This window comes from Maylandia zebra, linkage group LG2, assembly GCF_041146795.1.
Source record: "Maylandia zebra isolate NMK-2024a linkage group LG2, Mzebra_GT3a, whole genome shotgun sequence".
NCBI classification, from domain to species: Eukaryota; Metazoa; Chordata; class Actinopteri; order Cichliformes; family Cichlidae; genus Maylandia; species Maylandia zebra.
This window is the reverse complement of record NC_135168.1, coordinates 37,510,550-37,532,560: the sequence shown is the minus strand read 5'-3', so window position 1 is coordinate 37,532,560 and position 22,011 is coordinate 37,510,550. Positions and strand designations below refer to the sequence as shown.

At 40.3% G+C, this 22,011-nt stretch overlaps 2 protein-coding genes across 2 annotated transcripts; one reads left to right on the top strand and one right to left on the bottom strand.

Annotated features, from left to right (window-relative positions):
* The first annotated feature begins 6,949 nt into the window (after positions 1 to 6,949).
* Positions 6,950 to 13,127, top strand: zdhhc15b (zDHHC palmitoyltransferase 15b). Its single transcript, XM_004540961.5, has 11 exons — positions 6,950 to 7,107; positions 7,512 to 7,538; positions 7,653 to 7,747; positions 7,833 to 7,953; positions 8,295 to 8,364; positions 8,645 to 8,677; positions 8,766 to 8,886; positions 9,043 to 9,175; positions 9,323 to 9,449; positions 10,012 to 10,130; positions 11,146 to 13,127. Exons 1-11 carry the CDS (start codon positions 6,990 to 6,992, stop codon positions 11,187 to 11,189), a joined length of 1,008 nt encoding a protein of 335 aa, XP_004541018.3. The 5' UTR covers positions 6,950 to 6,989; the 3' UTR covers positions 11,190 to 13,127.
* Positions 13,050 to 22,000, bottom strand: uprt (uracil phosphoribosyltransferase (FUR1) homolog (S. cerevisiae)). Its single transcript, XM_014412092.4, has 7 exons — positions 21,774 to 22,000; positions 17,679 to 17,721; positions 17,527 to 17,596; positions 17,271 to 17,333; positions 16,193 to 16,354; positions 15,397 to 15,495; positions 13,050 to 13,437 (listed from the first exon to the last, which is right to left on the bottom strand). The coding sequence occupies exons 1-7, from the start codon at positions 21,998 to 22,000 to the stop codon at positions 13,331 to 13,333; spliced, it is 771 nt and encodes a 256-aa protein (XP_014267578.1). The 3' UTR covers positions 13,050 to 13,330.
* Between the last annotated feature and the right edge of the window lie 11 nt (positions 22,001 to 22,011).

Sequence of the window (22,011 nt, the reverse complement as noted above, 5' to 3'; positions counted from 1 at the left end):
AGCGCCCCGACGCTCATGTATCTTCTAAATCTCTTTCACCTATGCTTTGTTTACCCTCCTGTCTGCTCCGCGCTCTCGTTGCTCCTCAGCCATCTTGTCCTTTTTTCATCTCTCTCCCACATTCATCCCTGTCTGTTCTATTTATTCCACTCTCACAGTCTGCCTCTCTGTCCCCGTGTGTTAAATTGGAGCATGGAAACAGATTCCCTTAAGTACCTACTCTGGAATCTCCTACACGATGATAACTCCAGACCCTTTCCATGCAGAGCTGGGAAAAACAGTCAGCCCGAACTCAAATTCGAGTCTCCAGTTTGAGACTTTCCTTGACTATTTTGAAATGTAAATTGCTGAAAATTTAGACGGTGTCACCTCTTTACTCGCGACGTTCATCGGAATATTTACGAGCATATAATTTTGGATAGAATTCATTTGTGAAGGGTTCAAATGGGGGTACTCATAAATTACTTCTACAGAGGAGACAGATGAGCTGTTGTCACCCAGATTTTCTTTTTATGCCACATTACTGCTCTGCCTGAGATCCGTTCCTTGCAGGATCTGGCTCGGATGGATCTGAGCACATCTGGTACCAGACTGCTTGAGACACTTAAGATGACCTTCCAAGCAGACTCTTAGGTGAGCACAGACAGCGACTAGCTTGTCAGAGAGATGATAAATCAGATTTTCTTCATTGTTGCCAAGTGCCACCTGGATTTTTCATTGCTGCCTTTTATACAGTAGGCAAGGAGTCTGTAAAGCTTATGAATAGTTCCATATCATTAATTCAGAGAGTAGTCACTCTCTCCCTCTGTCTGTGTATATATGGGCAGAGCAGTGTTTATTCATTAGGATGAGTGACAGACACCAATGGTGGAAGAAGACTGATTCAGTCCCATGTGAACCTGACGTAGTTGCATCAGTAGGACTGGATCATCAGAACCCAATGAGGCCTTCCACTGTCTACCTCAAACTATTCCCTGCTGCACCATTAGTGAGTAATCTGTTTTCTGAGGGGGGCGGGAGATGTTCTTGCTATTGCTCTCATGCGTTCTCACCGCACGCCCGGAATCTGAAACAAGCGGATACAAAACATCCAAAAGGGGAACGTATTAATGAGTACATTTTTCCTTGTATTATGTATGTTGTGACTGTGCGCCGCATGGAAAGGTGGGCATACAATGCAGAGCAAACAGCTTCTAACCCTGAGAGATGATAGACTTTCCAGCTGGCCTCGGTGTCCAGTGCAGTACTTTGTTTTCTCTGTTTGTATCTCACTGGTGGCACTTAACAACCGCTTCCCTTTCACTCAGTCAAATAAAACATATTGATACAATCTATTGTCATTATGGAAAGTTAACCTTAGGTGATGAAAATGAGCTTAGATATAAGAGGCTTGCCTTTTGTTCTCACTATCTAAGAGGACCCCATCAGACTTTCCACTTTCAGTGGCGTAGAGGTGTTTACATTTACACTGACTGCTTCCAAAAAAAAGGGCACTTCAAAGTGACAGAGCCGCTTCAGTGCCCCTTTGATTTCCCCAGCCAATATTACCGTGTGGTTAAACACGCTGTGTTATTTTATCACTTGATGAAATTCAATTAATTGGTTTGATGACAGGCACGGAGATCACGAACAATGATAATGGTGAAAAACAGTCTTTGTTTAAATCCTGCCAGCATCAAGGCAATGAAAAGAGCTCCACAGACGACTTCAAGGCACACGGTGTGTAATGAAATGCCTTTATTAAAACGCATGCGGTCCTCCTTTGTGGCGTGGCCACTGAAATTTCCATGATTGTTAAAGACACAGAGGTCTCCACCCTTGAGCAGATTTATTTTCACACATGCTGGGTGAGGTGTCTGCAATTCCTCCCTGCCCTGTCATTGTTTGTTCTGCTGTTAAGTGTGAATATGAGCAGAGGCCAGGCAGAAGTATAGCCCTGTTTTGAGGGCTTCTCCTGCTCCGCTGAGTGCCGTTTGCTGATGTCACACCAACTCAACAGCTTTCCAGACGTCTGAGCCATCGGTGGGGTGAGAACGAGACCTTGAGGCTGTGCAGTTGTCCTCTGAGTCTGATGTCAAAATGCAGAAACGGCGTGCATTATTCTCCCCGATTCCAACCTGGCTTATTCATACATGCATAATGCATCAGAACAAGTTTCTAGACATTCTTCACTGCAGTGCTTTGGTGTTAATAGGCTAATAGTGGACTGGATTAAGTCCTTTTCTGGGTTGTGTTAAACTAAATTGCAGATGACGTGCATGACCATGTTCTGTGAAGTCATAGCTGTGTTTTCTTGTACTGGTCTGTCTCCCTAATTACTCCTGTGCTCATGGCTGACTTTTGCACACATACCTTTTGTCTGAATGTGGGCAACTCAAACCAACAACTCTTCAATCACCTGGACGCACACTAATGACAATATGTCAAGATGAATGCAGACTTTCCAGTGTGCGGATGCACACATGATGAACTCCCCGTCCAGACGCTGAAGCATGCAGGGAATGAAATGGAAATCAAACTCAATACTGCATCATCTCGTCGCGTTTTAAAAACCGAGACAGACATGAAGCCTGCAAACACACAAAACTAATAATACCACCATTCCTCTTTCTCGCTCTTCCACACACACGCATATATGCAAGCTCTGTTGCTCCCTCACATACACATGGAAACACACACCTCCCAAATGAATCACCCTCCCAAGTGCTTAGCATCATCAGCATTCCCTGAATCAGCCGTGACTGCAGAGCACAACTGCATGACATGAGAGTCTCAGGGGTCAAATGAAATGCACACTCTAAGTGCCACTTCATCTTCAAGGCATAACAGTGAGCAGCGGCTCAAGAGCGAACTCGAATAACGCTGGATTGTGTCAGCCATTGTGCTCCTCTCGCCACTTAATAAGCCTGCATGGTGGCTCATTGTGAAGCGTGGTCCTTTAGCACTTTTCTCCAGCCATGCATGACTTCTCCCCAAATGGGCTCTTCTCCAGCCCCTACTGTTTATGTAGACTACCACCAGGGCGGCAAGGAATGCACTTCCAATACGATCTGCTCGCACACATCCTTAGATGAGGAGTCTGCTTCGACTTGCTGATATGAGCTGGGGGGTTTTTTTGTTGTAACTTTTACACAGGGGTAAATGTTTTGATTAAAAGGTCGTTACTATTTTGCTAGTCACAATGACTTTGTAGTGGAGGGGTTTGCTGCCGTGCTGACGGATGGATGGCCGCTCCCTGCCTCCAGTGAGCGGTTGAATCAGAGAGGAGCTGTCATCACCGGGCTGCCGACGCTGTTGCTTGAACTGAGAGGAGGGCGGGGTAGTGTGTGGGGGGGGGCAAAGAGAGCAGGAGTTAGATGGAGAGCCGGCTAAGGACGATGTGCGAAGAAATTTAGGGGAAGGAGAAGATGTAGGCCTTGAAAAAGAGAGAGGGGGAAGATCATGTGGGATGGAACAGAAGAGGTCAGTATTGGGTGCAGCTCACCTCACACCCCAATCCCAGAAGGCACTGCAGAGAGGGAGTCTGCATTACGTAAAAGGGGGGAAAGCAGGTGGTACTGTCTACGCAGTCCTGCTGTGGCTTTTGGTCCACAGTTAAATGCTCCAGTCATCTGGGGGTCCCATAACATGGTGAAAATGGGGAGACAATTACGCATTGTGCTGATCTGACACGTCAGAAGATGACGGCATGCCATAAAACCTGAGGCGAAAAGGCGTAAAGGGCTGAAGCAGCATCTCTGTGATGGGGTGGATGAAGAGGAGTAGATGAGACTCGCACACTCATAAACAGACATCAGTTTCTGCAGAACTTTCTTTCTTATTTTCATATCTCACAACGATGAGCCTAAAAACACAAATCTATGTTCAAACAAGTTTAATTCCTGGTATAATTGGATTCCTTGATGTTCACCCACAGTCATTCATTATAAAGCTTTAGTGCCCTTTGATGCCAAGACCTGCAGTCGATGAACACGACTAATGAGCTCCCATTAAACCAACATTTGACTACATGCAAATTTGAGCTTGTAAATAGAGCAATCACTAAAAGTTGTAGTGTAGTAAAACACACATGTTATGTCTGCAGTTTTAAAGTAGTCGTGCAGTGCCTCCTATTGGGCACTCCTGCAAAGTGCATGTGGTGTTTGGTGCTTTTGTCCCATTTGAATTGAAAACCTCACCTTTATTTTCTGTGTCTTGCATATATTTCAGAGTGTTGCAACAACCAATCACAGATACAATGCTAATAAATAAAAGCCCAAACAGATGAGGTGCAGCAAGTTTCTGCCTCCAATACACTGCATTATCTTTTATTTTGGTTTCACTGCAAGAATGTGATGAAGAAGCTGTAAGTACTTAATTCCAAAACAGAAAAAACACCGGACATCTGTCAACACCTCGAGAAAGCTGGAGATGCCACACTCCTGTCCAGCTAATAAAACTATAAAACAGCAGCCTGTGCCCATCAACTGCACCAGTAAAGAGAGACCAGTGGGATAAACAAAGCAGTGGAAAGGCTGGCTCTTACAGGGCTAAACCTGAAACCCCTGGAGACAATCCTTTTTAACCTCCTCTGTGAGAAGCCAACGCAGTAAACCCTTACAACTTCCACCTCGTACCTTGATTGTGTAACAGGAAACTAAATTATGACTTAATGGCCGCACACCGAGGCAACCAGGGGGAGATCAGCGGGCTCGTATTTACTGGAATACTCCTCGGATGATTTCCAAAAATACACGACACGACTTTCAGCTTTATTTTATGTGAAAGTTAACACTTTAAGCAACACATTAATAAGAAACAGCAGGAGAAGGAGTCATTCACTGAGCCTTGTTTAGCAGAGAAGGCGAACATTATTCTTTATGTTAAAAGCTAATGAATTGCAGCAGCAGTCAGGTCTTACCTTCAAACAATGCAGGCTGACTCGGCCTTGGCAGGTCAAAACAATTAGCCTAAGTAATTTCGTGTAAGCATGTGTGCGGCCTGCAGTTATTCTGACAAAGATACAGCTGTTCTACACCCTATAATTGAAACACTTCGGAGTAACAAGGGGGCTAAATTGGAAGAAAGTGCTCCGTTAATGTTAAGTCATTCCTAAGGTGAGGTCCAGCTGGGGACCTGTGGTGTGTGTCATCGCACACTTCACTCCCTTCATTTCTACATCAGCTTCTATGACCTAATTTCAAATCAGGGGGAAAAGAAAAGTGTAAAATCATCCTACATCCTGGAGGTGTTTTCTGAGTAGTATTAATAAACTGATTTTCTGATGAAGACAAAGGTTAAATAAATAAAGGTTAAAAGCATACTGGCTTTCATTTTTAAGGTTTTCATATCAGGACATGAGGTCCTAAGTCATCTGATGTAAAGAAAGCCTCAGATGAACTACAAAATGTGACATATTACAGCATGTTGTTATTTATTTAAATTAAGCCAACATTATTTAAGCCAAAGCAGTGGGTGAAAAACTCACCCTTGCTGCTTCCATATGAATTAAGAATGTAAGAAGGTGTTGCTAATCTAACGTAATTGATTATCAGCAAGTGTAAGAAACTCTAGTCTGATCTGGAGCATTAAGGCGTGTGTTAAAAAATGCCAAAGAGGAAAGACACCAGGACTGATCTTAATGAGGCAACTTTTCCAACCCAATAGTCTGGGAAGGGTTATGAGGACACAGCGTCATGGCTTAGGTTCGCAAACCATATCTAAACAAATCCCAAGACTTCTGTGATAATGTCCCTCGTGGACCAAAGTGGAGATATGTCCGTATGACACAAAGCACCACATTTGGTGAAAAACAACCACAGCATATTAGCACAAATAGCTGACACCAGCTGTGAAGCACGGTGGTGATGATTTGGATTTGTTTTGCAGGTGCAGGATATGAACAAAAAAGAAGAGAATCAATGTACTGCAATAGTACAGTCAACGTCCAGGCAGCAACCTGAGTGAAATGCTGTGGTGGGAGCTTAAGAAACCTGTGCTCAAACAAATGTCCACAAACCTCAATGGGCTGAAACAATGGTGTAAAGGAGTGCGGGAACATCTTTTCCAAAACAAAGTGAGACATCGATGAAGCCATACAGAAAATGATTAATTTAAGTAAGTGCTGCTAAAAGTGATTCTATGAGCTACTGAGTCATTGGGTTTACTGAGTTTTCCACAACTTTGTTTAATTTTAAACAAAATGGTACAGTGTCACGTCACATGTTGTTGTCCAGCTCAGGTTCCATTTATCTCATTTTAAGACCCGGTTAAGCTACAGATGTTTTTTTTTTTATTGTTATTTTTTTTATTATTAATGTGAAACCTTAGAATTGACATAGCTGTCTTCTTACCAAGACTGTACCTGAGGGTACTTTGACAGGATACATAAGGAAAATACATGGTTATGTATTTTTCCCAGGTTTTCTGAAGTGTGCTATTTTGAGCTTAGTTCTTTGCTTGCTTGCAGAAAATTTAGACCTTTCCAGACACTCTGACCTGTGACAGAAGTAAAAGTCCAGATGTTACTGATAACATTAACAACAAAAGGGCCCTGGAACCGAGACAACAAGACACAATTGTTTCATCATTATTTTTTACTGTTTTCAGCTGGGCCGGGTTTTTTTTCCGAGGGTATCCATTAAAATGTGTGCTCTTTTGTATTTTTGCTTTTTAATGCGGCTTCTTATAATAGGCTTTATGTTCTTTAATTATTGTAAAACAGTGCCAATAAACCAAACCTAACCCTGAGTTGACTGGAATTCACCATGTACAACAGCTGTTCCTTCCTAAAAAACAAAACAAAACAAAAAACATGTTAATGTGCCCATCAAGCATATTTGAGTAACTCTACAACAGTAAAAGTAATATTTATCTTAAAAAAAGAAAAAGAAAGAAGGAACACTAGCCAAACGGTAACTTCAGTGCAGTGAATCGCTCCCCGATGCAACTGATGGATAAATCCCAGGAATAGTAGTCGAACGCGGAAGAGAGCGGAGCTCAGATGGAATATGGCTCTCTCCAGAGGTTTGAGATGCTGTCAGAGGGTTTTCTCGTGGATACCTGTTCTTATTATCACCGCCGTTGTCTTGTGGTCGTATTACGCCTATGTCTTTGAACTATGTCTTTGTAAGTATGGCAAACTGTGTTGGTTTCCCGCGACTTTGATCGTTTAGTTACAGACACCGCAGACTGCCGCACAGCGGTGTTGACATAACGTTATAGAAAGAGCAGGAAGTGGCTTCGGGTGTGTGCGTTCATTTACTTAATATACAATCAGATTCTCCTTAAACCTAAACTAATTTCCCATCTTCCCCTACAAGCTCAGTGGTAATTCCTGGTTTTATACCAAAACTGTTGTGCTGTTATTCCTCTTAGCTAAGTACAACCTGACAGTCTGGCTAGTCGTGTTAGCCGGTAAATGCTGTTTCAGTAAACAATAAACAAACTAGTGTTAGCCAAAACAGTTAGCTAGACTGTTGTCAGTCAGCCAACTTGGGTGTATTTCTGAAATCATGTTCTTGTTTTAACAGTTACAATCACCAATACACTGGAAAAAGGTAAGCTACCCTCTCGTCTCAGTGTAATGTGCACTGTTGAACCATGAACTAGAATAACACCGGGCTTGTTTCTGATATATTATGTATTATGGTGATTATTTCTTGTGCTTGCAGTGGCCTATTTGCTTTTATTTCATGTTTGCTTTGTGATGTTCTCCTGGACCTACTGGAAGTCAATATTCACCCCTCCTGCGTCTCCATGCAAAAAGGTCTGGAGAGCTAACCTGAATATCACCAATTAACTGTGGCCTATGCTGAATATGTTGTATGCAAATATCTGTCTGTCTGCTTTAGTTTCAGCTGTCATACTCAGACAAGCAAAGGTACGAAATGGAGGACAGACCAGATGCTCAGAAGCAAATCCTGGTTGAGATTGCAAAGAAGCTGCCTATTTTCACTCGAGCCCAATCTGGAGGTAAGCAGTGAAAGCATGTGAAATCATGTGAAATGTTTTTTTTCTTCTAATTTTCTTTGTCCACCTTATTTGATATAGAGTTGTGGGGGGCAGCACTAACAATACAGGTATATTAGCCGCAATCCATCATCTCACACATAATCTGTGTTTGGTGAAAGGAAATGGGTGAGGGCAATTAGCTTTGTGTGCACTCCGGAGCATCTTCATCCAGAGTAATCAGCCAGTATATCTCTTTCATTAATGCTGATTGGTAAGACTTAAGTTCTGGGCTGCAGGAAGTATTTGAAGGGCAAGCTCAGCTCAAATGTCGTCCATTCAACTCGCCATCCTCTTGTCTCCAGCTATCAGGTTCTGCGACCGCTGCCAGGTGCTGAAGCCTGACCGCTGTCACCACTGCTCCGTCTGTGAAATGTAAGACACCCTTTCCTCCCCAATCTCTTCATCTGGAGATGGAGAGAGGCAATTAGATATTTGTTGGCCAGGGACTGTTGTGATAATTAGAGGATGTTGCTTTTGTTTGCCATGTCATGTCTTGAAGACATTATTCCAAAGATCAATCAGTGCAGAAGTTTAGCAAAGGGAACGAGCCGATAGCTGCCAGTGTACATGTTAAAGAAAGCTGTAAGAAAAGCTTGCCTAACATGAAACAAATGCCATTAAAATGATATAGAAACCTTGTCTTGCTTTTAAGGTGTGTCTTAAAGATGGACCATCACTGTCCCTGGTAAGTTGTAATCTCTTCCTCTTCGTCAGTGTTTAAATGGTGAAATAAATGTTTTGTTCTAAAACCAGAATGTCTTTTTCCTTTTAAGGGTGAACAACTGTGTTGGTTTTTCCAACTACAAGTTTTTTCTCCTTTTCCTTGCCTACTCTATGATGTACTGTATATTCATTGCGGCAACAGTCTTTCAGTATTTCCTCAAATTCTGGGAAGTGAGTGTCATTCTTGCTTTATGACTCATATTCACAAGTTGTCATAATGTCATTTTGAAGTCCTTATAGTCAGCAGTATTGTATTTCCGCAAGATTCAAGCATTCTGTCATAGTTTATTCTCAGGTTTCTAGCACTCTCATTTCTCTCTTTCCCAGGGGGTCTTGCCAAACGGGCCTGCAAAGTTCCACGTCCTCTTCCTCATGTTTGTGGCTCTCATGTTCTTTGTCAGTCTCATGTTCCTCTTTGGCTACCACTGTTGGCTTGTGGCCAAGAACAGATCCACATTAGGTGAGAATTTGACGCATTTACTGATTAAACCCTCCTCCTTAAGAAATTGATCTCATTTATTTAATACATTAAGCACACATTAAATATGGTATGGAGAATTGAAAGGTTGACAGGGGAAACCTAACTAGTTTCATATCTGTTTTTTAGAGGCCTTCTCAGCTCCGGTTTTTGCCAACGGACCAGACAAAAACGGCTTTAACGTCGGCACGCGCAGAAATCTGGAGCAGGTATTTGGAGAGAATCTGAGATTGTGGTTCATCCCCGTCTTTACGAGGTGAGTTTGTTGTCAGGAGGCAACTCGTTGATTTCTATAATGAGGTGATGGCATTTTGGCATCTTTACACTGAAGTCTTGGCCCTATAGTTTGCAACAGAGTGTTGAAATACACAGAATTAATTCAGAGTGCAACGTGTGCCAAAGCCAGTACTCACAGAACATGATCTGGATCCTCACCAAAAGCTAATGGATACTTCCTCTGTTCACCACCACTTCTCCACCAGGTTCATGGAATTTGGCCTGTTAGTTCTTGCATAATGTTGTGGACAAAGAGGCTGAGCAAGTGTCTGTACCTCAGCTTACTGCCATGGTGGAGGAAGAGTTAGAGATCAGTATAATGATTTAAGTAGTAGACTGAATATTTGAAGTATAAGGGATATGAATAATTGATGGGGAACAATATGACATTGACTTCAGAATACAGAGTAGTTACATCAAGCTGCAGTGGAGCTAATGAATAACATGCATAGTGAAGAATTTGATCAATGGTTGGAACTTATTTAATAGTTAACTGGATCTTTAACAAGCTTCCATCTGTTTCTGTACCTCTTATATGTCAGCCAAGGGAATGGCCACTACTTTGCTTTGAAGAACCGGAGCTCTGAATCCCAGAACCCCTTATTAGCTAACGAGGACATGTGGGAAGAGTCTGATGATGGGTCTGAGGAGGGAAGCTTGGGTGAGTTTATTTAAATTCTGTCATATTTAAAATACACAGAGCTGAAAACGCCTTTTTCTCATTAATGCCCAATATACTGTATATCCTATTCAACTTATATCATCCAGGACAGCTGTCATGACCTGCTGGTCAACATATCTTCACAGTAGCACCTGATCCATGAAATATATGGCTCTTGGCTTCTATTTACTCTAGATGAGATTGCTGGTGCTAAAGACACAAGTAGCTTCCTTCCAAAAATAATTGGCTCTAATACTTTTGCATTTTTTTAATCCATTAAAAACCTCTTAAGAGACTTAATGCTTGAGTTTTTTCCAGAATCTGTTAGTATCTAATTACAGTTATCCTTTGTGTCATTTTGACCTTTGTAGTTGCTTTGCACTGTGAAATTTAAAAACAAAAATAAAGGGTGAGTCATGCGAGTCACAGGCAAATGCTTGCAGGCATCCGGTGACTTTTACTGTATTTTCTAAACAAATATTTTACCTACTCTATCACCTTCAGGTCTTACAAAAACAAGTAATAGTGTCCAGTGACTACTTGTGCTTTATAAGTTATTTGTGCCTGTCTCTTATTTATGTTTTTTATTCCTATGAAAGTCATATTTATTGCTCGAGTGTAGTGACAGAGAAAATATCCATTCAGAGACCCCGACTTTTCCGTAACTTGACTTTCCAAATATGGAATCCCTGCACTGAAACATCCAAAAACAAACGTTGTTGGAGGTCACACAGTAGGAGCAATAAGATGGGCAAGGTTTGTAACCTTGGGCTAACGGCGGAGGGGATGGGACACAGTAACGACACCATGCAACGGCAGATTAGTTCAATATTTGTTCAGTTGAAATGACCTGAAGGCTTCACTATAAACTGCTGCTGTGTTTATATTTTGCTACCACCTGCTGGTCACATGAACCACACTGTTCACTACCAGATGCATCGTTTACAACAAAACCACAGAAAAAATTACTTTACATGCTGATTTTTTTTTTATTTTTTATTTTTAATCATTCCAGCAGAGGATGTGGACCCCTCTGTTACCATAGAGATGGAGGAATAATTTACACTGGTGGAGACCTGGACTTGTATCGCACACACTGTGTATTGAGAGGTAAATCATTCCAAATCACAAGGACGTTCAGACACACCGAAGGGGCCCAAACAAGAGGATTAAGACCTGCGTTTGGACTGTCGTTGCCAACTCTACCCCGATGCTTCACATACTGATGAAAAAAGGAACTCATTGGATGACCAGTGGAAGCATCGCCTCTCATGTCATCATAAAATTTTATTTTCGGGGCAAGTCAAGTGTTTCCTGTTTTACAGAAAAGCAACTGATTTCTTTTTTTTAATTACAGAGAAAATATTTTGCCTGTATTTGTTATTCTTGACAGAGCACTAAACCTTTACAGCTTCTGTCTGGCAGTGTGCAATTTTACAGGTTTCTGTTTGAGAGTTAAGCTTACAGTGTTGCACCTTATGGTTTCTTTGGTGGGGGACGGGAAGGGAACTCGCACTTGTCAGGCTCCAGAAGTCTCATAGTGACTGAGTTGTCTACAAGTTTGAGGTTTACAGCATTTAAACATAAGATTTGACTTAAACATATTATTAAAAAGCTAACTTAACCTGAGCCTTACTAACAAGTATTCCTGCTTTTGGAGTCAGTATCTCCTCGGAATGTATCCTCCTGCTCCTCATCATCCTTTTGAGTACTTTGCACCAACATCTTGGGCACTTCTTCCCCCATTATGGAGTGTTTTATCCTCCCTGTTGCAGTTCGAATGTCATTAGCTCAGTGTCTAATCACAATGGTGACTGTAACAATAAGACAAGCATAAATTTGGTCATAGTTAGACCTGATTACATGTTACATCTGAGTATTATGGCAAACTTGATATGTCTATCTATCAGTGGAGTCATATTCTGAATAGACTGTATATCATGGCTTAAAAGCTGTTTGCTACATTGATTAAGAAGGATGCAGTGATTGGTTAGATTTATGTCTGGGGTCTGAGCATGAGATTTACTGAGACTTTTTTTTTTTTAAATCTAATCAGTCTTTTTTTTATCATTAGCTATCCCTGGGAAGATAACACTTTGGATGCAGGGGATTAAAAGTTGCTTTTGTTATAGACACAAACATGCATATGAGAGGGCATAGGGTCTTCTATGTCTGTTTTTGATCTTTTTAGATAAATACACTGTACATATTAACTGATCCTCATCAACAGGTTGGTAGAGGGCAGTGATCTTCTGCAATATAATGTTCTGATTTTTTTTTTTTTTTACCTGTGTTTATGTATTTTAATACCAATGAAAGCTAATCTTATTCAGACTGCTTTTGTGTATTTAGACAGCGCACCTGGCAGGAAACCACTTCTTTAACAAAGTAAACCCATTTATTCAGTCATGCATAAGAAGTTGGGTTTTCACCAGATGTGTGTACAGTTGTATGTTGAAGCTTAAACTTTTGGTCAGATCAGTTTTTTCCCAAGTTGAGTGACCTAAACTAAATGCTGCTCATATCTGAGAAAGGCTTCTGTTCATTCTACTGAAACTGTAGGTTATTTATCAGGGATATGTGAAAGCTTGTATGAAAACATTAAGGATATGGCTGTTGAGTGTATCATTTAGTCTTTTGTCTATTTATTGTTATAAAAGTCTGCCTTTTTTTTTCTCTCGTGTATCGAGTTTGAACCATACCTGCTGCAGGCAGTGTCTGTATATTTTGTTCTATTACCGGTAAGTGAACTATTGAAGTAACATACTTTAATCAAACAGAACATTTACAACTTGAGAAGGCAGGAGTTCAATGTTGCTAGAGCACATGTGGTCCCCTCTTTAACCCGTCTTTGGAGTATGTGATTGTGGTGCTTCCCTTTTTCCATCACGTCAAAACTACCAATAGTTTCATTTGCTGTTCTTTGTAAACAAATATTCTTTATTGATCCAGCAGATGTTGTAACATGCAGAATAAAATGATCCAAGTTGAACTCTTTACATGGTTCTGTGTAGTCTTTTTATAGTATGACTATACACAGCATAGAATAATATATACATTTGATTAATTTGATATCAGTTTTTGAACTTTGTAAATGAGAAGCAGTACTTCGCACAATGAGGAGAACATGACAAATACATTGCAAAATATATTAAAAACCAAAACTATTTGCAGATCATGTTCCTCGGGTTGTCCTCCATTTAGTCGGTGCCAAAGTACCTCTGTCCGAAATGTGTTGGAGCCACCGGGTGGACTTCTGTGGTCAGAATTGTGATATCTGGGAACTCCTGGATTATAGATTTTGCTCCTAGAAGAAAAATGTACAGTTGGTTCACTTTCTGTCTGAAATCTAAGCCACTGATGTGCTGAATAAACAAAAGCAACTAGCAGCCAAAACCTGAAGCTTTTCTGAGGTAAGACTGCTATGCAATGCCAGTTCATGACCAGGATGGAAAAAAGCAACCATCTTATTTCCCACCATCTTCAGCTGTACTGTGGTGAGGTTAAGCACAGCTCAGGTAAGCTGATAAAGGGGCCTAAAGCTTAAGAAGCAACAACACTGACATATTCTCACTTTTTAGGTTTATACAGCAAACATTAAAAAGTAGATGCATATTTACATGTTCACCTGTTCCAAAACAAAATTATTATTTATCTGGCATTTGGCACTGTTTTTGTTTCTACCAACCCCCGAGGGGAATAATCTACCTTTAAGTCCACTATGTTCATCAGCTACTCCACTTGCTACCTACTGTGGCTTTTAAGTGCTTTTTTATTAAAGGCAGTTGTCTGCTGTAGCTGCAAATGGATTGAGAATGAACAAACACTAAACAATGAACTGAAACTCACTATAAAGTACTGACTAAGCAGAGCTGCAGGGGATCCTGTCAGTTCATTACAACTCCTTTAGCACTGTCAGATACACTGTTAGTATAAAAAATACTAATTATAGATTATTAAAAATAATGTAATGGTAACACACAATGGTCTCATTCCACATGACAATAAGATTACCAACATTGGTGTCCAGGAATCACTTGAATCATCTACTTTATTATTAGGTACATTTTGCTAGTATTAAGTTGGAGCCGCTTTTGCATAAGGTGCTGGAAAAATTCATCAGAGATTGGAGTACAGCTAACTCACTATCACTGTCTCTAACCAGCTTGAGATGACTTGAGCTTTGAGCTCCTGCTGTGTTATCCTGCTGGAAGCAGCCACCAGAACATGTGCACACTGCGCTTATAAATGGATGGAAAATGCTGACACTACCATCCAAATGTCGCTGCAAAAATAGAGACATTAGACCAGGTGATGTTTTTCTCAGACTTCTATTATCCATTTTTTGTGAACTTGTGTGAACTGTAGCCTCTGTTTTCTGTCCTTAGCAGACAGGAGTGGCACCCAGTGTGGTCTTCTGCTGCTGTAGCCTATCTGCTACAAGTTTTGATGTGTTGCACATTCAAAGATGCTCTTCTGCATACCTTGGTTCTAAAATGTCTTTTTTTTTGAGTTGGTGGTTCCTTCCTCTCAGCTTAAAGCAGTCTGACTTTTGACATCAACAAGGCATTTTAACCCATAGAACGCCTGCTGACTGGATTTATTACCTTTTTAGAACATTCTCTGAAACTCTAGAGATGATCGTGTGGAAAATCCCAATAGATCAGCAATTTCTAAAACACTTAGACCAACCTCCTTGACACCAGCAACCATGGAATGTTCACTTACATCACCTTTCTTGCCCAACTTGACATGTCTACATGCATTGGGTTGGTGACGTGATTAGCTGATTACATACTCGTGCCTGTGAGTTGAGCACCTGTACCTAATAAAGCGACCACTTCTGTATATAGTGTAGACCAGGGTTTGATTACCTGGTAAAAGGAAATGTCTTTAAAAAGGCTTCATCCCCTTCAGAGGATTAAATAGCTTTTTATATTTTAATGGCAACATGTGCTTAATATATCAACGTTTCATATATTTAAGTGGAATAAATCCATTAAACATCAAAACAATCTGGCCCAAGCTAAAGTAGAGAAAACTATAAACGTGCAGAAGTTACCATAGTTTACTGATGACTGCTGAGCAAGACTTCAGATCAGCAGCGCCACAGAACCTCATTGTTGTTGGCAACAGTATTTTTTATATAGACACTGATGCAGCAGAAACATGAGTGGAGGAGCAATAGAGGACAAAGTGTGTGATCTGGGAGGTAAACAAAACCGAGCTGGTGGCGACTGCACTTGTGTTGAGCTGTCTGGCTTACCATGAGGTGTGGAGAAGAGGCTGAGTAGGATAATATGTTTGGGTTGGACCCTGTGCTCTTTCAGCACCCTCACAGCCTCAATCACGGTGTTCCCTGTACCTGCAGACACAGAACAAATAAGGTTTGCTTCACATTCCTGCTTATAATGACAAATTTGCTGACTCATCTTAAGAATATGTGACAAGTCGTAACAGATTCCCAAGACAAACTAGATAATTGCATTTTTCCCAATTCAAATATATCCAACTCATGCATTATGAGCATCTTAAAAGGAAAGGAAAGTGATTGTGTGCTGATTGATGTGCCCATGAGTCTGGACAATTGACAGGCTTTAATTTCACATCCAGTTAGCATGCATCAATGAAACCATATGTTCCATCATTCTGACATTATAAAATATACCTTGAGCCTAGCTTGGTCACTTTTTTTTTTAAAGCTGAGAACAGAAAAATGCTGCTTTGTGACACAGGGAAACCGGGGCTATTAAGATACTATTTTTGTTGGCACTCATTATGTTATTCAGCAGCCTGGTGGCTATCTCCCAGGCAATGTATAATTAGCCCCATGAGAACTATAATTATCAGAGCAGTGTGAATGGGCCGGCGTGATGTGGAAATGCAGACTTGGTGGTGAAGGTCAACTCAAGGGAGATTTTCCAAAATGAATAAATACAAAAAACTTTTTTACTTTTTACACTTGCACAGAATTGAACATCTCTTGACATTTACGTGCTACTGAAGGTGACAAACTGGAGTCACCAGCAAGAAAAAACGAGCTCAGCCATCTTGTTACTTACTGAGAATAGGGTACATGAGCAGCACTTTTCTTCTATACACATCTGGGGGGAACTTGGCATAGTAGACCTTGGCTTTCTGTGTCTCTTCGTCACTCTGTATGAGGATCTTGCCAATGCGGATAGAGCGGCAGCAATCACGGAGACCCTGCTCCATGGCCTCACCTGTGAGAAAGCACGTGAAATGCAACTGTGGTTGAAAGGTTGAAATATATTTGTTGCTTAGGGTTAGTTTTGTCTTCATCAGCGGGGATTTCCAGCAGACCTGCACCTACATGTGTGTTGCGTCTCATTTCTCCAGTAAGACACGCTCACGCCATATCGGTTTGTTTGAAATTACAAGAATAATTATCAGCAGCGCTAATCATAAAAATACATTCCGGATTTTCCTAAACCCAAAGTCACCTAAAAATATTAAAGAAATATAAAGACATGGCTGGTGCCATTTAAAAAACAAGCAAACAAACAATGCTATATATAAATGCAGAATTGCCCGCTTTCCTCCACAACCACATAGAAAAGTTCACACACTGGTCACACTGTAAAGCATTCAGTCTTCATTACATTACAGCGCTCTACCATGACATGCTCAAAGTCAACCCACGAGGATGTCAAGACATGACTGTGGTATGGAAAACAATAGAACCGGTGTTTTGACTTAGCTGATGTGTTACCTTTAAGGTACAGTGTTTGAGTTTTATACTACCTGTGTTTTATTCTAGCATGACTGTCAAAAAGGCAAAACAGGCTTTGCAGACAGCTATGGTAACAGTCTCATTAAACCAAAAGGATAGATAACAAGTGTCACTTCTGGTTGTGTGGTCTGCTGACAGCGAAGCCTTCAGAGACTGTGCTCTCTACAAAACTAAAGACAAATAGCTGTCTCAAATGCCTAACATAACGTTTACACAACGTAGTATTCAAACAAGAGAGTAGTTAGTCTATGATCCAGCGCAAACGATAACCGAGCAAGAGCAAAACAGATGCACAGTATGAGTACACGGTTTCATGGAAGACTTATGTGTACCTAGGAAAGACACAAATTTGTTTTGATAGGTGTGCTAGAGAAGGTTTAACTTACCACTCCTCATAATGCTGACTCCACAGTTGCCTCTTTCAAACTTGACACCCTCATACTTGTACCCTGAGGGAAAAAATGAAGCAGAAACAGTCACAAAATGTAGCTGTTCAGAAAAAGCCCACACAGTCATATAATGCTGGGAGTTAAAACACTCAAACACTGGAGCCCACTGGTCAGAATTCAGAACTCTATTTTTGTCTAACCTAGTCTTTACACCTGAATAACGACTTTGTTATTACAGAGAGATCCTCCTCACCTGTCGGTGTGGTCACTGTGCACTCAGAGTAGGGGAGCTGGTTCAAGCCCTCTTCAACTACAAGCCTGATCTGGTTTTTTACAACACAAACAGACTTTATTTATAAAATCTTCACACTCTTACAGCATACTGTATTAAAGTCATGATCTTACCAGTCGGTCTGCACAAAACACAAAATCTCCTCTGCTGGTTGTCCTGAAAATGTAAATATGAGTTTGATTAGATCATTTTAGATCAGGGGTTGGCAAACTTTTACTATGAAAAGGGTCATTTTCAAGCAATTCTTAACCTGTAAAGAACATCTGATATTTGCAATGGCTATTTATTTAAGCCATTTGTTATACAGTCATGTGAAAAAGTAAGTTTCCCCATGACAATATGTACTTCTTTGAAAACTTAAAGGATACCCCATGATTCAATAGTTTATTATTTAGCAGTAATTGTTTTCTGTATGGCGTTTTAAGTCTCTCACATCATTGTGGAGGAATTGTCGCTCACTTGTGGCGCACTTACAGTGCTATTTGTTCATTGAGGTTTGCAGGCATTCATATATGCACAATATTTTTAAGGTCCTGCCACAGAATTTAATTAAGGCTGAGGTCTGGACTTTGACTGGACTGCTGCAACATCTTTATTCTTCTCTTTTTCAGTCATTCTGTTGGAGATCATTGTCCTGTTGTGTGACATCAAGCTTTAGCCCATGGCCTGACATTTCACTGTAAAATACTTTGGCATATGGTCGACTAAGTGACTGCAATATGCTTAGGTATATAGCTGCAAAATAAGCTTAAATCATCACCCCTTCTCCACCATGCTTTACAGCTGGTATGAGGTATTTGTGCTGATGTGCTGTGTTTTGTTTTTCGGAAATGTGAACCCTGGCCCAACATTTTGTGGTTTGTTCAGATCAACTTTGAAACAACCCCCTCTGCTAGGTTATTTTTAAAGAGAAGATGTATTCTCCTGGCAACCCTTCCAAGCAAACCAGACTTGTTCAGTCTTTTTCTGATTGTACTGTCATGAGTTTTATCATACTAACTGAGGCCTGTAGAGTCTGAGATGCAGCTCTTGGGAGTTTTTACAGATTATCTGAGCATTGCATGGTTGTTAACACACACCTGAATGCTCCAGACCAGCAAATTGCCAAAATGTCTGCTTTTACAAAGATCCTGACAGTTGATGATGATCAAACTATCAGCACTGCATAGTCCTGTGGAAACTCTTTTTTACATGACTGTATGCATGTCATTTTTTAATTCTTATCATGTGTTAATGAAGAAGGCACCAACTATTATTTGGATGTTTGCCCATCAAAATACCAATAACAGTAAAAATGCAAATCTTTTACTACATGTGACTACTTTAAAGTGGGCTATTCATAATTAGTATTTTAACTTTTCGTTTTCATTACAATAATATCATTTTTGTTGCATTTATAGTTCCTAATGATCTATTTTTTAAGATACATGCGTCTCTGAGCTGGTTGATACTCAGCACTGCTCTGATTCAAATAATCTTATTACTGCTTCAATTTCATCTCTTTTTGTGTGAACAGACGACAACTATTCCTGTTTGTATCAGGTAAAGTAATACAAGGTTATAACTACACAAGACATCTTAACAACTGTAAGATATGTTGGTTCTTTTGATACAATAAATTATTCTCTCCTTGAAAGGCTTAAAAAATGTTGTAGCTGAACCTGTTATGATAGTTACTATGACGTTTCCTTGAAGAAGCATCACTTGTTTTAGTCACAGGTAGAGCAGGGCGATATGGCCAAAAATATTTATCACGATATATATTTGAAAATTTGCGATAACGATATAACTGACGATATAATTGATGCGAGACAAAATACAACTCCACAACATTACTAGCGCAAAAAGACAACCTTCCATTTATTTTCACTTAAACAAGAAGCTGGTTTTTATGTACATTAAAGCTTTATAAAAATGTAACAGTGCAAATGCAAATGCCTTGCTGAAAGTTTAACCAAAAGGCATTTCCAGTAGAAATGGGCTGACATATCCTGAGCATAACCATGTATAATATCCACTGAAGTTAAAAAGAGGTGCTTTGCAACATTAAACTGCAGTGTGCAGTACGCATTTTTCGGACCATAAGGTGCACGGGATTATAAGGCACATTAAGCGAAACAAAGCAGTCAGATAAATCAAACTTTATTAAACTCATTCTTCTTGCTTCCTCCACTTCTGTACCATTGATTCATTAATGCTGTATTCTATCACAGCTGCTCTGTTCCCATGTTGTTGCAGTATATTAATGACTAACCTCGTATTGTGGATGGATTATCTCAGTTGTTCTTCTGACTGAAGTTTGGTCCGTTTACAGCATCCTGCCATGCGATTGCATTTGTCTCTAACTATCAGAAACCTTAACGTTAACTTTTTTAAGTGGAAAAGTGTTAGTGTTTGTCCTCCAGCTTCACTGTTTATATTATGCTAACATAGCTGTGTTGCTAGCGATCACGTAGCACATCATTAAATACCAGCTAGCCCAACTTCAGTAACCCTATAAACGTCACTGCTGTTTAGTTTCCTGTCTTCATTTATGTTGGAAGTGATAGCAGAGCTGTACGTTTGATTTTTTTCAGAAATCTCTCAGTCTCTCAGTCAGAACATGCTAGCGAAACTAGCGAGCTAGCTTCCGCTAGCTTCCTGCTAACTTCTAACTCCGTTAAATGTAATAAATTTTGTTTTCATGGATGCCTGGAAGTTAAACTTCATAGTTACACCTGGTAAAGCAGCAATGCTGATCGTTTTATTAAAGATGAAAGAATTTAGACAGTTTTTAACTCTCAGTGATGCTGCAGTGTTCGTTTGACCTGAAGGTTATGGAGTTTAGGACCCAGATTACTCCCAGATTTAAGAGCATCTTAGTCCGACAATAACGACGGCCGCTTGCATGTTCTGCAAAAAAATGTGCTTTGTCGTGTATCTGACGGACAAACACCAAACCAGTTCCACATCACTGAAGTTGCACCATTTTTACAAACCAATTCTGGTTCATTTGTTTCACTCAACAATCGGCCATGTGCGTATGAAAACAAAGCCACTGCGCATGCGCGTTTTACTCATATTCTATCGCGATATTTCATTTTCCTATCGTTGCCTAACATTATACTGGTATTACCGTGAACGGTATAATATGGCCCAGCCCTAGTCACAGGCATGGACAATATTGCACATACTGTAGTTTCTTTCACCATGTTGAGTCATCATTGAAGCTATATGGGTCATTTCATATCAACTGACTAAATCTGGAAAAAAATCCCAGCCTGAAAAATTCCCAGGGTGATCATGAACTCAAATTTGCTACATAAAGTGAAGGTCGGAGATATTTGGCCAAAAAAATATGATTTACATAATTTAAGTAGCTCTGTAGATATAGCTGGTTGAAAATGCCCCCAACTTAGATAGATAGACACAAAATATCTATCTATCTATCTATCTATCTATATATATAAATATATATATCTATATATATCTATCTATCTATCTATCTATCTATATATATATATATATATACACACATTTAAAAAATAAAAAATATTTATATGAAAAAATATCTACTTTATGAGTAAACTTATAACAATATAGAGGTAAAATGTTGCAGTTTCTTTAATAAGAAGCGTGCCCCCCCCCCCTTCTAACATTTGAAAGGAAATTGGAGATGGTCAGGCTGAAAGCATTTCTCTGTGCGCCCCAGGGTGGCTGTGGCTACAATGTAGCTGCCATCACCAGTGTGTGAATGTGTGTGTGAATGGGTGGATGACTGGATATGTAAAGCGCTTTTGGGTCCTTAGGGACTAGTAAAGCGCTGTATAAATACAGGCCATTTACCATTTGGTCATTTGACATATGTTTAAAGAGTGAGTTATTTAAACCTCACGCTTTGTTTTTCTAATATTACATCAAGATCTGAGATGTGCTATACGTTTGCCTGACCTATCTAATATCACTGCAAACTCTTTGACTTCCCCTGGAAATTTACATTCCATAAAATTTTTGGTAAGCTGCCTTTTTTGGCATACCTTCCTGGTTTTCTATTATAGTTCCAGTTCAGTGAAATGAAGAACAGCTACGTTTTTCCATTTACTAATTATAGTTTTCTACAGAGACCATAAACACAAGTCTATATTTTATATAAGGCTCGTTACTTGCTTTTGTACCACAACCACTATGCATATGGCCTGTGTGTCAGTAAACAAGAGCGGGGGACTCACTTGTCTCTGATTATTGTCTGTAATTCACGGATCTGGTCATTCAGAGGAAGCAGCTTAAGCTGGGGTCCCAGGTTGTCCTGGCTGTCAGGCTGTGTTGTGGCATCACTTGGTTCGGAGTTGGATACTACTGCAGGCACGCTGCTGTTACTGTTTGCAAACCGAACTTGCTTCATTGGGTGCTCCTGGCCACTGCTCACATTGTTCAGCTGCTGATTGTGGCATGGCATCCTGAGTAAAA